General features: G+C 40.3%; 1 protein-coding gene across 3 annotated transcripts in view; it reads left to right on the top strand.

Moving 5' to 3' along the window:
* ttll11 (tubulin tyrosine ligase-like family, member 11) overlaps window positions 1-15,631 on the top strand; it is a 48,428-nt gene that overhangs the window by 11,885 nt on the left and 20,912 nt on the right. The window contains exons 4-11 of one of the 3 annotated variants that reach the window (XR_002874249.2): window positions 358-648; window positions 728-1,012; window positions 3,482-3,577; window positions 3,646-3,758; window positions 9,026-9,268; window positions 10,648-10,754; window positions 12,425-12,745; window positions 13,695-13,774. Coding sequence is in view for 2 of the 3 variants with exons in the window: in XM_023960464.2 (XP_023816232.1) it covers window positions 358-648; window positions 728-1,012; window positions 3,482-3,577; window positions 3,646-3,758; window positions 9,026-9,268; window positions 10,648-10,754; window positions 12,425-12,735 (1,446 nt within the window). In the remaining variant the exon portion in view is untranslated. The other 2 variants (XM_023960464.2, XM_023960463.2) reach the window with 2 other exon arrangements.

The raw sequence follows: 15,631 nt of genomic DNA, 5'->3' as shown, positions 1-15,631 counted from the left end.
GCTGCTGAAATACCGAACAAAGCATCAGGCTAAACAAAATACTCAGTTAAACAACTTTTTGCCCGTTCAGGTTTGAGAAGTTCCCATTCAAATGTTGTTGTAATATTTATCAAACCTTGTCTCATCTTCAAAGTTCTGTATCGTTTCGATAAAAGTGAGAACCACATTGTCTGTGAAGCCAAACGGCTTTGCCTTTTTTGCTGCCCTGATAAGTTTTACTCATAAAAGTTGTGGAATTAATTGGAGTCTATAAAGTTTTTTTTTTTTATAGACAGGATGGCAAAGAGGCTTCACGCCTTTCAGAAATCCACGCCATGATGTCATTTCCTCCTTCATTCATTTCCTTTTCATTCACAGATCCGTCTGATAAAGGAGAAGGACGCGGCGGTGAACCCCACTTTCATTGTCAAACCAGACGGGGGGTCCCAGGGGGACGGCATCTACCTCATCCGCGATCCCGCCGACGTGAAACTGGTGGTGGGTTCACAGGCCAAGCAGGCCGTAGTCCAGGAGTACATCCCAAAGCCGCTGCTGATCGACAAGCTGAAGTTTGATATCCGCCTCTACGTGCTGATCAAGTCGCTGGAACCGCTGGAGATCTACATCGCCAAAGAAGGCCTGACCCGTTTTTGCACGGAGCCCTATCAGGTACGAGGACAGCCCTCTGCGGTTTGGTGTTCGCAGATTCTTCATCCTTTTTTTTATTTATTTTTTTGTTCTCGCGCAGGAGCCAAGCCAGAAGAACCTGAGCCACGTCTTCATGCACCTCACCAACTACTCCCTCAACGTCCACAGCGGAAACTTCGTCCACTCAGACAGTCAGAACACAGGCAGCAAGCGCACGCTCTCCAGCGTGCTCTACCGGCTGGCCGCTAAAGGCGTGGACATAAAGAGGGTGTGGTCGGACATCATCGCTCTGGTCATTAAGACCGTCATCGCTGTTGTGCCTGAGCTGAAGGTTTATTACCAAGCGGATATTCCACCTGGAAAACCAGGACCCACTTGCTTCCAGGTGGGTGAACAGAGTCCAAAATGTTCTTTTCAAAATAAATCTTCATCTTCTGCAGCTACATTTATTTGTTCGTTTTATTTTCTTACATTCAGAAGTTTCATTCGACTGCTATATATAAAAAAAAAAAACTTTTAGATCTTCCACCACAAATAATCAACATTGTTATCAATAAAAAGGAGTTTTTTTTACTCCACATATTTATTGAATTAAAGTTCTGCAGCACAACCATCAAACTCTGTCAAACCTTAAAAAATGAGGCTAAATAATTCAGTTCAAGTGCTTTAAATTTATGAAATGGGTCATTTTTTTGAATGATCTAATAAACCTAAGTTGCTTTTAAAGCTGCACTTTTTTTTATTACTTATCCTGTCCAACAGCTGAGCAAACCGCTGAAGCTGAAAGCCTCTTGTGTTGGAAAGATTTTACCATGACAACATGGGGTTGTGAATCTTCTGACACACGCGGTGTATATTTGTATAAACCTCTTTTGTAATTTAGACTACACTTTATTCATATTGATTAGGATATGAGGAAAACTCACAATTTGTGATATTAATCACCAATATTGCGATGACGGTATAACTTGTGATACATAAACAAATAGCAAAACAACCAAAAACGTCATTTCCATTTCACTGCAAGTATTTAATTTAAATAAGAGTGAACATTTCTTAAATTACTCTCCAAATGACCCTCGTCTACGTAGAAGGCAAACATCTAACATGAAAGGAGTCCATCCGATTGGTCAAATGCGTAAATGGATTTATTTGATTCGTTAAATGCTTCAAGCTGCCTTAAGATTGTTTTAGCACATTTAAGATGACCGTTCAGGCCCAGGAAGCCAGCACCAATGGGACACAAAAATGGGATGTTGCAGAGGTCCCGGTTCCCCCCGCCAGCAATGGGGAAGGGTACAGAAGATCAGAGGACCCACCTTCCTTGAATGTGTGTTTGTGTGGAAAGCTGCACATTTAAATAGCTGTAGATCCTTTTATTTAGGAGCTGTTGTTCTGTCCAAACTTTCACGACAAACTATTTAGTATTTCCAACCTGGGATTGGGATCTTCTACCAAAAGTGGAACAACAGAGATTTTGACGAGCTTCAAGAACGACTGCAGCTGCTTAGGATCAGTGCTACGTGCACACTATAACACAAAAACAACAATAACACAAAGAAGAAGCCCTTCCTGCATAACAGTTGTTTGCATGTGCTAAAGCAACAGAATCGCTCCTGCTGCTGGTTTTCCGGGAGATTGTTTTCTGGAAACAAAAGCTGGAAAAATGACCAGCTGGATGCCATCATGTTTTATTACAACAAAACCAAACAGAGGAGAACGTAGTTGTCTTACTAATGAAGCCTTTAGCTTAGTACTTGTCTGGATCACCCAGAAGAACTTAGATTGAATATAAAATGAAGCTTAAAATTGCATTTCTGAGTATTTCTTGTTGTGATTCCGCAGTAGATGGAAAAATGCAGTTAAATAGATCAAAGGATAACCAAAGTGGGTATTTCTAGACGGGTTTAATTCAAAAAGAGCATCTATTTTCATATGGTCACAACCAAGTTCAAGTCAATACTCACATTTAAAATGTCCCCAACATCTAGACTTTAATATTGATTTTTATTAATCAAATACATCAATTTTATTATGACCATAACCAGAACTAGGCCCCTATTTAGAAAAAAAAAGCACAGTAATTATGACTTCAAAGAAATATTTTGTACATTTTTAATAATCTTATAGACATTCTAAATGTGTTTTTATTCCTAATGTGTCTAACAAAAATGGGGAAAATAAACGCTGGGCCTTATTTTAGACCCGTATCTTCCTCTTTAATAAGTCTGGGAAAAAATGAGATCATTTTAGGAAGTAAATATCTTCCTAATGCGTTGATGTTCTGAAGTTTATTTATTTTAAATCTTGTTTTATCTGCTTAGATTGTAGTTTCCAGTGCCAGAAAAACATGACAAAAAAACCCCACAGCATGTCACTGTGTTTTATTGCATTCTTTTATTTTTCCAGACATATTTTTCCTTTTTGTCCAAAAAACTGCAGATTTGTTTGCACAATTCTGATAGTCTTTGAAGCATCTGATTAGTTTATTTCTTCAGGAATTCTGTTTCAAGTTGTATCTCGTTTGGAGTTTTTATTTATTTATTTTTTACCTTAATTTACCAGGTAAGTCAATTAAACAAGTATTCTCATTTACCTGGACCTTTGAAACGTGTTTTGGGGTTAACACATATTTAAAAATGGTTGCGGTTTATAATTGAGTCACCTGACCTCAATTATTCAGGATGGATGTTGTTTCACACAGTTTGAGGCTTCTGCTCCTCCCTTTTGCTGTCCCCAAGTCGCCCCAGTTTAAAAATAAAACCACTAGCGCTTTATTTTGAAGGAGCTCACATCAAGCTGCACATACTGCATAAACTAGCAGCCTTGGTTGATTTATGTATTTGTGCTTCAGATTTTAGGTTTTGACATTCTGCTGATGAAGAACCTGAAGCCGGTGTTACTTGAGGTCAACTCCAACCCAAGTATGAGAATCGAACACGAGCAGGAAGTAAGAGTCTGCAGGCGCTAGGGTTGTCCCGCCTTCCCGTCCTCGTGCTAAACCTGTACGTGTTCCAGGTGGCTCCAGGGGTTTTTGAGTTTGTCCCCAGTCCGGTGGATGAAGAGGTGAAAGTGGGGGTGATCAGGGACACGCTGCGCCTCATGGATCCTTTCCACAAGAAGCCGGTGATGTAAGCAGCACCAACACGCACCGCTGTGGCTCCCAGCAGAAATGCTCGCTATCAAACCAAAGTCACACATTTGCGCACACATCAGGGTTTGACAGCTGCTCCTTCTCCTCTTCGTTCCTCTTTCTTTATCCATCTCTTTTTCTTAGAGTCTGTTAAAATATCTGATCCTCTTTGTTCTGTTTCTAAAATGAATATCATTTCAGAACTGCACCTAAAACCAAATTCATGACCAAAGACTAAACATGGATTTTTCTTCCTTTGCAAAAAGAGGACTCTTTTATTTTGGAGAGCAGGAAAGCTCACACCTTCTCAATGAACTTCCTTCTTCTTTTCATCTGAAATCTGCTGCATTTAAACATCTGACTTTCAGGTAGAGTTTTGAAAACTCACCTTCTGTTTGTAAATTTAACTTGATCAGGTTTATTATCTAATTTTAATTATCTATTTTATTTCTTTTTCATTTTCTTATCCGGAAAAATCACCGCAAGTTAGGATGAAAAAAAAAAAAGACTTGTGTTTTCACTTATTCCCACTAAGACTATACTTTGAATACCGTTTTCAGACATAACTAAGTATGGTACCATTTAAATGACATTTTCATTGTGTTTGCCTGCATGTAAAACCTTCACTGTATTCATATCTCTGGAGACGCTGCAAAAAAAAAAGCCTTTTGCTAAAACGACAAAGTCTTGTAAGAAGAAAAAGATGTCAGCTTACTGTACTTAAATATGAAAAATGAAAAATACATTTAAAGAAGAGTTTAAGCATCTGATATTACAGGAAAATGAACTGCAGTGGTGGGGCTTAATAAAAATCAAGGATTTTGCATACATTCTTGTTATATATCATAAATTATAAAAAAAACACTTTAGATTTAGAGATAATGTTTGACTCTTTTTATTGATTTAAGAGAAATGTTTTGATTTAGCAAAAATTATGCATTTTTTAAATTAAAATTTCTTCATAGTGATGTTTAATAACTTAGGCATATATTACATGGCAAAAATGTTGTTTCCCATTGAGTTTGAATCAGCAAAGCTGCCGTCTGCATCACAAGTTGTCTTTCTAAAGCACATGTGTCAAACTCAAGGCCCGGGGGCCAAATGTGGCCCTCCATGTCCTTTTATGTTTCCCGCGAGAGCATTAAAAGTTTTTAATGGACGAAACTATGGACAAAAATTGGTGTGTATTTATTCATATCTAGGGGGAATCTGACTTGAAATATCAGAGTGGGCAACTATACATTAGGACTTAAACACTGTCCATATAACCTAACCTGACAGAATCAAATCAAACATAAAGGAATTGTTACAGTTATTTTTCATTACATTTAGTTACATGTATAAATTATATCTGGCCCTTTGAGGACAGCCACTATACTAATGTGGCCCTCAGTAAAAATGAGTTTGACACCCCTGTTCTAACGAAAAGAAAGCATAAAAAACGACGCGTGCAGCCTTTTTTTTCTGCAGAAAACATTCTAGATCTTTTTGTTTATAAAATATGTTGTCTGTTAGAGTCAATTTGACCTTTTTGCCGATCATTGTTTAAATGTTTTATCATTTCTACTATTCCTAATTATAAAAAAATGATTCTAAACCCAATGCAACATCCACGTTTAGCAGTGAGGTCTTCTTCCAGTAGGATGGAAAACATTCAGTGACTATTTACTGAATCAAACCGGATATTTATTTTACTGTCTGGACCTTATCAGATATTTAGAACTACATAGATAAGATGAAATCACCAGATGTTTATAGTTTGAAACGTCCTGCTTTTATATTCACGGCTGCAGAGTTTCCAAACTGTCAGGAAGCGTTAAAGTAAGCCGAGGTCGCAGACGCGCGTTTGCTGCACAGATGGTCTGCAGGTGAGTGAGCGGCGCCGCGCGGCGTTCGCCGACAGCTGCTCCATCCATGGATGGCGTACAGACAGTCTGGAAGCAGAGTCTATTCTGAAGTCACTCTTGAAGGAGTTTCAGTTAAGATGAAGGGAAACGAAGCGACTCATTAAAAAAAAAGGGAGGAGGGGCTAAAAAGCTCTGCAGTGGTTTAGCAGCAGAACGGAGGGCGTAGGAGGAAAAAATGCGATGACAACATCCAGTAGGGACGACTGTTTAATTGTGAGTGTTGAGGATTGTGCAGCACTCTTTCTTCTTGGTGATTTATGAGGCGTTACAGCACAGACGTACATTCACAGGCACTAAAATATCCCACAGGAAAGCTGAAGTATTCTTAATAGCTCTGCAGGAGAGGAGACCGTTTTTAAAGCCTGGTTTATTCCTTCTTCTTGTTTTCTTTGTGGCTCTGCAATAAATTAGTTCAATGTAATTATTGGGGCATTTACATATAAAGAATAGCAATATGTTCAACTTCTTCGCACTTTGTGCTCCTGTGACTTCTTCTGCCACCTTCACACTTGTGCGTGCTGTCCTTCTGGATGCGGAGGCCTCATCGATTCCATTAGACATTCAGCAGCGCAAACCTCCACGGCGGTGCCATCCACACGGCTTCATTATTTATGGAGGAGAACCGGTTTGGTCTGAGGCTGTGGCGGCATCTCCTCGTCCTGTTTGTTTGCACTTCTGGCTGATGAGGCTCCTACAGGTTTCCCCAGGGGTGATTTTTTTTTTGTTGCCATTCAAGCACGTTGGGTTTGAAACCAACAAAATCAAACAAAAAAATGAATCTAGAATCTTGATGTTTTCATGAAGCATCTGTAAGAAAATGACATCTCAAAAAAGCGCCTTGGCTGGTGTGAGGAAACAATAACCTCCATGTTTAACATCATTATGTCCCGCAGCAGAGATGCGGATTTCTCTGTCCAGAAAGGAATTTTAGCCGTTATGAAAGACTCCCTCCAAAGAAAATGATGACATCACAGCAGACGAAAACATCATCGAAAAGGAATAGGAGCAAATGAATAGGGCTCAAAAAAAGTTTTAATAATTTTATAACCTAATGAAATCACAACACGTCTCAGGGATATCTAAAGGAAGTTTCTGAAATTATTATGGGATGGTCACAGGGCCTAGTTTTTGGCGATTTTCACATTTGGGAAAAGAAAATCTTTGTTCAAGCGATCTTCACCAAACTTCACACACAAGCCACCAGGTTAGGTCTACAATCAAAGTTTTGTGACCTTTGGCCTTGGGAAGGAGTTGTAATCTGGTATTTTCCTAAAAAAAATAAAAAAATAAAAAAAAATCAACTTTCGTACCAGCTTCAAACTTGGACTCCACACAAAAAGAGATTTATGGAGCACTTTAAGAAAAAAGATGGTGCTGATCAAACGCAACACTCAGAATCTTGCCTAATTTTATTTATCCCCCAATTTTTTTTTTTAAATAAATGGGTTATGAACTGTTGAAACAAAAGATTTATTCCAAAAGGTGTATGTCCTGGTTCATCTAAACTAACACCAGCTGAACTTTAAAGAAAGTCACAGCTGTAGTCAAACATGGTGGTGGTAGTGTGATGGTCGGGCGATTTGCAACTTTGTGACCTGAAGAACTAAACTGTAATTAATATTTACCATGAACTTTGAAGCCAACTAGAAAAATCCGAAAAAAGTTTGTTCACTCAAAAAAAAAACTGTCACTATATTTAGTGAGGGTGCAATTACTATTCTTAATCTTCAGAATTATTTAAGAAGTGTTTATTTTAAGTATTTCAAATGAATATTTTAGTACTTTCTTTGTGTTCTGCTCGGCTTGTGTTTTGAATGTAGATGAGAATTGTTTCACTTTGTAAAACGCAAAAAAAAAATACTAAGTCAAGACGGGAGTCGATACTTTATAGAGAATTGAACCCCAATCTAAATATAATTGTAATCAGCTGTGTTTACTGGTCGTCTCTCTGCAGCCTTTCAGACAGCACGGCTCTGTAAAATCAACACAAGGCTGCTCATTAAGCAGAATGCAATCAGAGTCAGAGTGGATTTCATTGTTCTGCTGCTGGCATTTGCTCCGCCTCCCTGCTGCCAATCAAATCAGCTCAATTTAGACAGTCTGTCGCCTTTTCGTTGGAAAAAACTTCCAACCTGAGGAAAGATCTGTCCTGCTCAAACTCCCAAAATTACCCTAAAAAATAATCCAAATAATGTTTTATACAATCTGGATTTTTAAAATGAAAGAGTTGGATTTAGCTGCTAGTGGAAGTGCACATAAATGCAGCTGCAGAGGCTGGTTTGAGCTGATCCAAGTTCTGTAAAAGTATTGATCAGATTCAAAATGCTGCTTCAGACTGAAATCTGTTGTATCAGTGGTAAACAAAAAAAAAAAGGAAAAGCATTTCGCAAAGATGTAATCCTGGGGCTAAAAAATCAAATCAAAACTTTATTTCTATAGCACTTTTCATCTAAAAACATAACACAAAGTGCTTTACATACAAACGAAACAACATATATAATATAAAATCAAGCACAAAAATTAAAATAGGGCCCCCCCTCCCCATACCTACACACGACCCCCCCTACCCCTTTCACTACTCCCACCCCCTAACTGATGGGGATGGACAATGAGAAATAGGCCGAGCACGAGAAGAAGATGTTTGTGGTTGGAAACGTTAATATTTGGGACCTCTCTCTCTGTGAACAGCTGCCAAATGCTGCATCACAGGCGGGGGCCGCCCCACCACTGCTAAGTGGCGATGCGGGCCCCCACCTAGAGCTGCAGCGGCTGAACAGCAGCCGCCCCGGAGGGAGAGGTTTAAACTGAGGGAGCAGCGGAAATAAAAATGAGAACGAAAAAGTAAACCGTAAAACATTGAAATAAGGTAAATCAAAATAAATCATTACAAATCTGGTGTAAATTCATAAAACAAGATAAAATGAATAAATAACAAAATAAAACAATAAAAGTAGTAAAATTAGCTAAAAGACGGGTCAGGTCCTCTGGCAGACGAGGGCTGAAGAGATGCCTCTCCATAAGTTTTGGTTTTCCCCGTTAGAATGGTTAGAAGACCAGAGCCAGAGGATCTCAGGATCCATGAGGGTTCATATTTGACTAAAAGATCTGATAAATAAGAAGGCAAAAGACCATTAAGACATTTAAAAGCTGTTAAAAGTATGCTAAAATCCACCCTAAAGCATATGGGGGCCAATGCAGGGATTTTCAAATTGGAGTGATATGAGCCCGCCTCCTGGTCTCGGTGAGAACTCGTGCAGCAGAGATCTGGAGAAGCTGAAGGTTCTAAAAAGTCAACTAACGTTGTGTTGTTTTAAAGCTTGAAGTGTTTTTTTTCTTTCTTTTTTGTCTCCTCCGTCAGGAGTTACCAGGATAAGAGCAGGGGGTCTGAACCCAGAGAGGAGATCCAGACGGACGCAGAGTCGGGCAGCAGGAGTCCGGATGAGAATCAGCCTTCGCTGTGCCTGAAGCAAGTCTACCCCAAGTACACCAAACAGTTCAACCACCTGCGGCTGGCGGAGCGAATCGCCAGCCTGTTCATACGCTTCCTCGGGGTCAAGGGCAACATGCGGCTCGGTCCCACTGCCTTCCGAACCTTCATCAGGTGCACATTTTCTTAAATGAAGACGGTCAAAAAAAAATTTTCGTTATGGGGGGGGGACAAAAAAATGCATTTGGATTCATAAGAACAGTGGACGGAGTGCCTCGATGAACACACTGATCTATACTTTCTGATTGAAATGAAGGAGTCTCCAATATCCCATAATCCATCAGTCAGCAGCTGTTGCTGCAGCATCTCATTTGCCAGTGTTGAGAGGCAGCCAGGTGTTTGAGTCCGTTTCCATGGTAACCCAGGTGTTGCTTTAACCTACAGATCTGCTGTCGCAGCACCAGCTTGTTTTTCTTCTGCATGTTTTGGACTTTGTGGAACCCCCCCCCCAAAAGAAATGTAAGGCTTGGCTCTGATGTGAGGAAACTACTCCAACCAGGAGCCAGCTCGGCCATAGATTCGATGATTTCAACTTTACTTCAGTTTTATCAAAAGTCTGAAATTGAAATTGTCTGTTCCGTGTTTGCGTTTGTTGTGCTTCATGACGGCTAACAGCAGCACAATAAGAGATGCTGTCCCGTTAACCCGATGCATTATGGGGGATGTAGTGCTAACATTGGCGTTGAAGCTGGACAGACTCATGTCTTTAGGTTTTGTTATTTTATGCACTTTTTACTTGGTCTGACAACAGATCCCGTGGGAAGCAACGCTGCTAAACATGATCTTCAGCTGCTGTTTGGAACTGAGAAACTTTGAGCCATGTCGGCACCGGGACGTGTGGACGTTAACCACGTCTGATTGGTCAGACTGATGACCTATCGCTCAAACCTCCAAGGATGATTGGTAGAGAGAGTTTAAGGGGCGGGGCTTTTTAAAAAATAGCTATTGGCGAAATCGTGGTACCGTCATTCTTATCCAAATGTTATCTATCAAGCCGTTGAGTTTTGAGCCAGATGAGGACGAGGAAAACGAAAGTGTACATGGATGTAGTCGTCTGTAAAGTAGTGCATCAGAATGGAGCAGAGGGTGTGGCCCGCCCAGTGTATTTTCAAATGTCATTTTTTCCTCTGCTCCTGATTCACAATGATTTGAATAAAGAAAAACTCTGAAATGCAATTTTGATCTTAGTTTTCTTTATAAATGTCTTTCATCATTTGAAAAATGCCACTAAAGAAGGATAAAAAAAAAAGAATTTGTTTCGGCATTTCTGAGCTGCAAAGTGCAGATTGACCCTCAGCTGGGGTGAAATAGGGAGGTAGAACAGGAAGTGGTCAGGGGAACGTCAGCAGGAGTCTGGACGCTGCTTTTACAGTCAGAGCATACTTTGTATGTCTGTGTGAACCTGAAGCCGCTCTGATCTCTGGATGAGACGCTTCCCTCGCGTTCCCCTGCAGACGCCACTCGTTCCGTCAACTCAGCTTTTCTTGTTTCAGGACCTGCAAGCTGAGCAGTAGCAACTTCACCATGGCCTCTGTGGACATCCTCTACATCGACATCACACGCCGCTGGGCGGCTGCTGCGGCCGACTCCAGAGAAGCAGGTAACGGCGGAAGTCCTGTAAAAAGGATGTGGAGGACGGAGGCGCGGCATCCTTCAGACACTAAACGTATTACGCGCCCCCACATAATTGCTCGCCATCCCCTGTCAGATTTTTCTCTGACTCTGCGCTCGTGTAATTGAGTGAAGCTCGGAGCGTGACAGCAGAGACGCCCCGGCATGAATTATTCAGACGGTGCACCTTGACAGGGGGGTGTTTGTGGCGGGGCGGATGGGTTGGAGACGGCATGGAGCAGCATGGAGGTTTCTGCGGGCTGAATCACAATCAGCTCAGGTTTGGCCTCTAAGTTCTGCTGAGAGAAAGAGAAACGCCTTTTTTTTCTTTTTTACATTTTTTCTGCAGGAACCTATAACATTTAAATGATCGTGGTTATCCTATGACTATAACTAGACACTGCTGTGCAGTAGAAGAGATGAATGTGTGCTTTAAGATTATTTTTTTAATAAACCACTCTTGACAGTAGATCAAAAGTCTTAACATGATTTTGATCAGCTTTCTGACATGCTAAAATCTAAGACAAAACTCAATTGACGAAAACAATCTTAACAAATGTGTTCTTTCAAATCAGTTGTATTTTTCCTTGGAAGCAGAAGAGCCACAATGGAGGAGCCTTGTGTGGCTCCATCGCCTCATGTTGCAGACTCCAGGAGTAGAAGACATTGATAAAAGCAGATCTGAGTTCTCCGTTCAAAAGATTTCTCGAGCTATTGTTGGGATGCACAATGGGAGTTTCTTGTTGATATCAGATACAAAGATGTTTTCAAAACGTTGGCCGACGCCAATATTTGAAGCTCAGTTTTTGAAGATATGTTTCTGCTTTGATTGGGATGACCCTGAATGCAGCACAAATACCGTGTCATGACGACCCATCAGTTTATTTGTTTAAGCATCACTGCTAAATGATTTTAAACTACATAAAATACTCACTCAAAATGATTACTGGTAATTAAGTATTTCACACTATTTCAAATGGATTGTAGAGTAAAAAAAAACTTAAGTGTTTTAATGTTTCTTGATTTTCTTGGTTTCTTTATTTTGTAGAAATAAAATAGCTCATTTAGAAATTGTTCAGCAGTTTAGTATTTGATCTTGACTATACCCTATTTAACTATTTGTATTATATTTGATACAAGCATTTCTGAGACCACCATCTCATTAGCATGATCCAAACTTTACTTAAGATCCTATTGTATATAACTCGGTCCATGTTTTCTGCCCTGCAGTTAATCACTATTCCACTAGGGGCAGTAGAGGGGCTTTTCCTGCTCATTTCAAAATGGCTGCCTCCATGAAATCCCCAAAACACTTTTGGCTGGAAATGTTTAGCTAATTTTTGAAACTTTAGGTTGAGAATAATCCATCTTTTGTTGTTCGTTTCATTAAATGACTGTTTTCTGTACTGAAAGAATTTAAAATTACGGTAGTTCATAATTAGTTGCATCATGTTAAAAATGTGTGAGTCAGCAATAAGGTGCTTTTTTTTCCATAAACTTGATGTCAATGTTTTCGCATCTTATTCCAACGTATCATAATTGATACAAAAAGAAATGATACTGCAAATGTTTTTTGTTTTTTTTGACATTTTGTTAATTGTTTGGTTCTTTGCTGTGAATCTCTTTCCCCTCCAGTCATGATGAACTTTTGCTTTTCAGGAATGGGTCTGCAGGCGTTTGTGGAAGCCTTCTTTTACCTGGCCGGCCGCAGGTTCAGGTCGCTGTCGCTGCGGGAGCAGGTGGTGTCCCTGTTGGAGCTCTGCGAGGCGCAGCTCGGGCCTCAATCAGAGGACAGGCGCTCCCTGAGCTGCAGCAGGGCGCCGCCACCGCGAGCGGTCAAGACTCAGACGCCGTACCACACTAACTCTCAGCTGGCCTCCCCGGCGCCTCAGCGAAGGGCGGCCAGCCAGGACAACCGTCCGCCGCAGACTCTGAAGCCCCGCATGCTGAGAGCTAGCGTGGAGAACTGATGAGACAGAGGCGAGTCAACCGGTCTCTGAACGCCGCCTTCAACCTCTCTTCGCAGGAGACGGGGAGAATTGGGGTGCATTTCTCCCATGCAGCTCCACAGAAAGACCAGCCCAACTCCCGCTGGCTGAGCACTGCTCTCCGTCTGATTGCTTCTTTTCAGATCAGGAGATACCTGCAGGGGAGATGCAGTAGAAAGTAAGAAATGAGTAAAGAGACTGGTGGATTCCTTCTTTCCCTCCTGGTGGGATCATACATCCGCAGCATGGCCCTGTCAGGAGGAAGAAACGGCTGCTTTTCATTTCTAACCGATTCTCCAGGGCAGCTATTCGCTGAAACATTTACAACAAATTGAAACTCTCCTTTCAGGGAAAACACCCAATCTGTAGATCCTCAAACATTGCAAAGGAGAAACTTCTGCATTTCAGTCATTTAAATTTGCACAGCAGTTCTTCAAATCACTCCATTTGCACGGATGATAAGCTGCTAGGCTTTTTTTGCAGCGTGCATGTGTGCGTGTCCATCCACTGATGAATTTATTTTTGTGCAGCTCAGTGGTGAAAGCCTATTGACAGCCTGTGGCTCAGCTGTTTGTCCTCCATGAGCCCATTAGTGATGAGTTAAGTGAATAAGTATTCGCTTATCCTCTATCGCGTCAGCGGCTATTTCTGTCAGGCAGCCTCGGCCAATATGTTTTTAGGCCGATTGCTTTGTAGTCGCCTAACTCCCGCGGGGGATTCATAATTTCAGAAGGAACTGCATGGCACAGAATTGAACCATTTTACCTGTCAGCTACGCAAAGAGCACCCACTTAACTTTTATTGTTACAAGTTTGTCATGAATGAGAATCTGATGTAGATCGGATGCATTTACTGAAGTGTAGTTAAGTTCATATGAAGGAGAAATACTTGACGAGTTTTTCAGGGCGATGGAAAAATAAATGTTTTTCTTTTACCAGAAGATGTGGACTGACGTTGCCTCCAGTTCTTTCATCTGTCGGATAATTACACACCGCTGACAAACGGCCAAACGCGCGGGAAGGTATGCAGGCTTTAATGTGAATGTTCTTCTGAGCATCAATCACTACAGGTAAAAGTCAGGTTTGAATGAAAGATTTTACTGTTTTTTTTCTTTAAACTAAAGCTTCGTCGGTTAAACTTTTGGGTTTTAACCTGGAAAATTGTAGTGATACAAATGGAATATAAATGGAATATTTTCCTGTCTTTGGTGTTTATTTACAATATAAAGAGAAAACTAATATACAGACTTCTAAATTCTCAGCAAAAGCAGAAAGAGGTGAAACTTTGGCAAAATAAAAAAAAACGTTTGCTGTCATGAACAGCAAAGCGACTGTTCAGATTACAGGAGACCAAATCTAAAAAAAAGTGCTTCATTCAGGAAAAAGCAAAATAAAAACTGTTAGGAAAAACAAATGGCAAGCACGGTGGTGGAGGTGTGATGATGTGTGGATATCCAGATGCTTCGGTGCCTGAACACCTCTTCTGAATAGTTTAAATATTTTAGAAAGTTCAAATGATACAGCAGAAATCCAGTTAGAGAAAAGCTACATAGAAAGAAAAAATTCAAAAACTTTGAATTGATGTGTTATGTTTCCATACTGTCAATTAATTGGAAACGGTTTTCAACTCCAAAGTGCACATTATAAACTTGAAAGGGATACTTAAAAATGTAAAAAAAAAAGGTTTAATCTCTAAAAATTTCAAAATAAAATTGATAAATAGGTTTTGTGAATTGTTCAGTAGGCGGGGTATAGGACTGTCACGCAGGACAAAGGTTTGATTCCCTGAGCCTTTATGCTGCTACTTAGCTGGGCCTCCCTATGCCTTGAAAATACACGGTTGCATCAGGAAGGGCATAAGGCGTAAAAAAAGAAAAACCTCTGCCAAACCACCTGCGTGAAATAGTGAAAGCTGATTTGCTGATTTCCCTCAACGTGATAAGGTAAACATTAGACATTGTGAATTAAAAAATATATATATTTTAATTTAAAAAAAATATCCAAAACTTTAAATATATATATATATATATATATATATATATATATATATATATATATATATATATATATATATATATATATATATATATATATATAAACTTTAAACTGTAACCAAACAAGTAAAAAACAATTATTTCTAACAGCTGCTGTTTTGTATTTTCAATATTTGTTTTTTCCTTTTCTATGTCTATCCCTAATGCCGTTTCAATTCAGACTTTTCATTTTTTGAAACTGGGCCTTATTTTATGTGGGGGTGGGGCTTCGAGCTCATCGGCCACCGGAACATGATTGACATCAGGGGACAGAGGTTATGATGATGGGTTTGAAACCCATGGGTCATCCCTAGAGACATTGCTTCATTCATTCATTCATCTTCCAAACCCGTTTTGTTTTGGGGTCACGGGGCTGCTGGAGCCTATCCCGGCCACTCGTGGGCGAAGGCAGGGGACATCCTGGACAGGTCGCCAGTCTGTCGCAGGGCCACACCCATGCACATTCACATTCACACCTAGGGAGCATTTAGGGTAACTAATTACCCTATGAAGCATGTTGTGGATGGTGGGAGGAAGCCGAAGGAGAACATGCAAAGGTCCCCCACTGGTGTTTCAGGTAATCCAGATGACTTCTTGCTGTGATGCAAGAGCGCCAACCACTGTCTGCGCTACAGTGAAGACATTGGTTCATCAGAGGAGGAAGGACACAGGCGATGCAAACAACAGATGCTCTTCTGGCTCCAAAAAGTCTGAATTGAAACTGAAAATTGAGCACTGAAAGCGAAAAGGAAGAGAAACAAAACACGAAAAGAAAAAGAAAAAACAGTTGTTAAAAATACATATTTTGTTTAATTTCATAACAGTTTACACTTATTCTTTTTTTTT

This window comes from Oryzias latipes, chromosome 12 (assembly GCF_053564925.1).
Source record: "Oryzias latipes strain Hd-rR chromosome 12, Olatipes_Hd-rR_3.1".
In the NCBI taxonomy this organism is placed as follows: Eukaryota; Metazoa; Chordata; class Actinopteri; order Beloniformes; family Adrianichthyidae; genus Oryzias; species Oryzias latipes.
The sequence above is the reverse complement of the archived record's forward strand: the minus strand, read 5'-3'. Positions and strand labels throughout refer to the sequence as shown.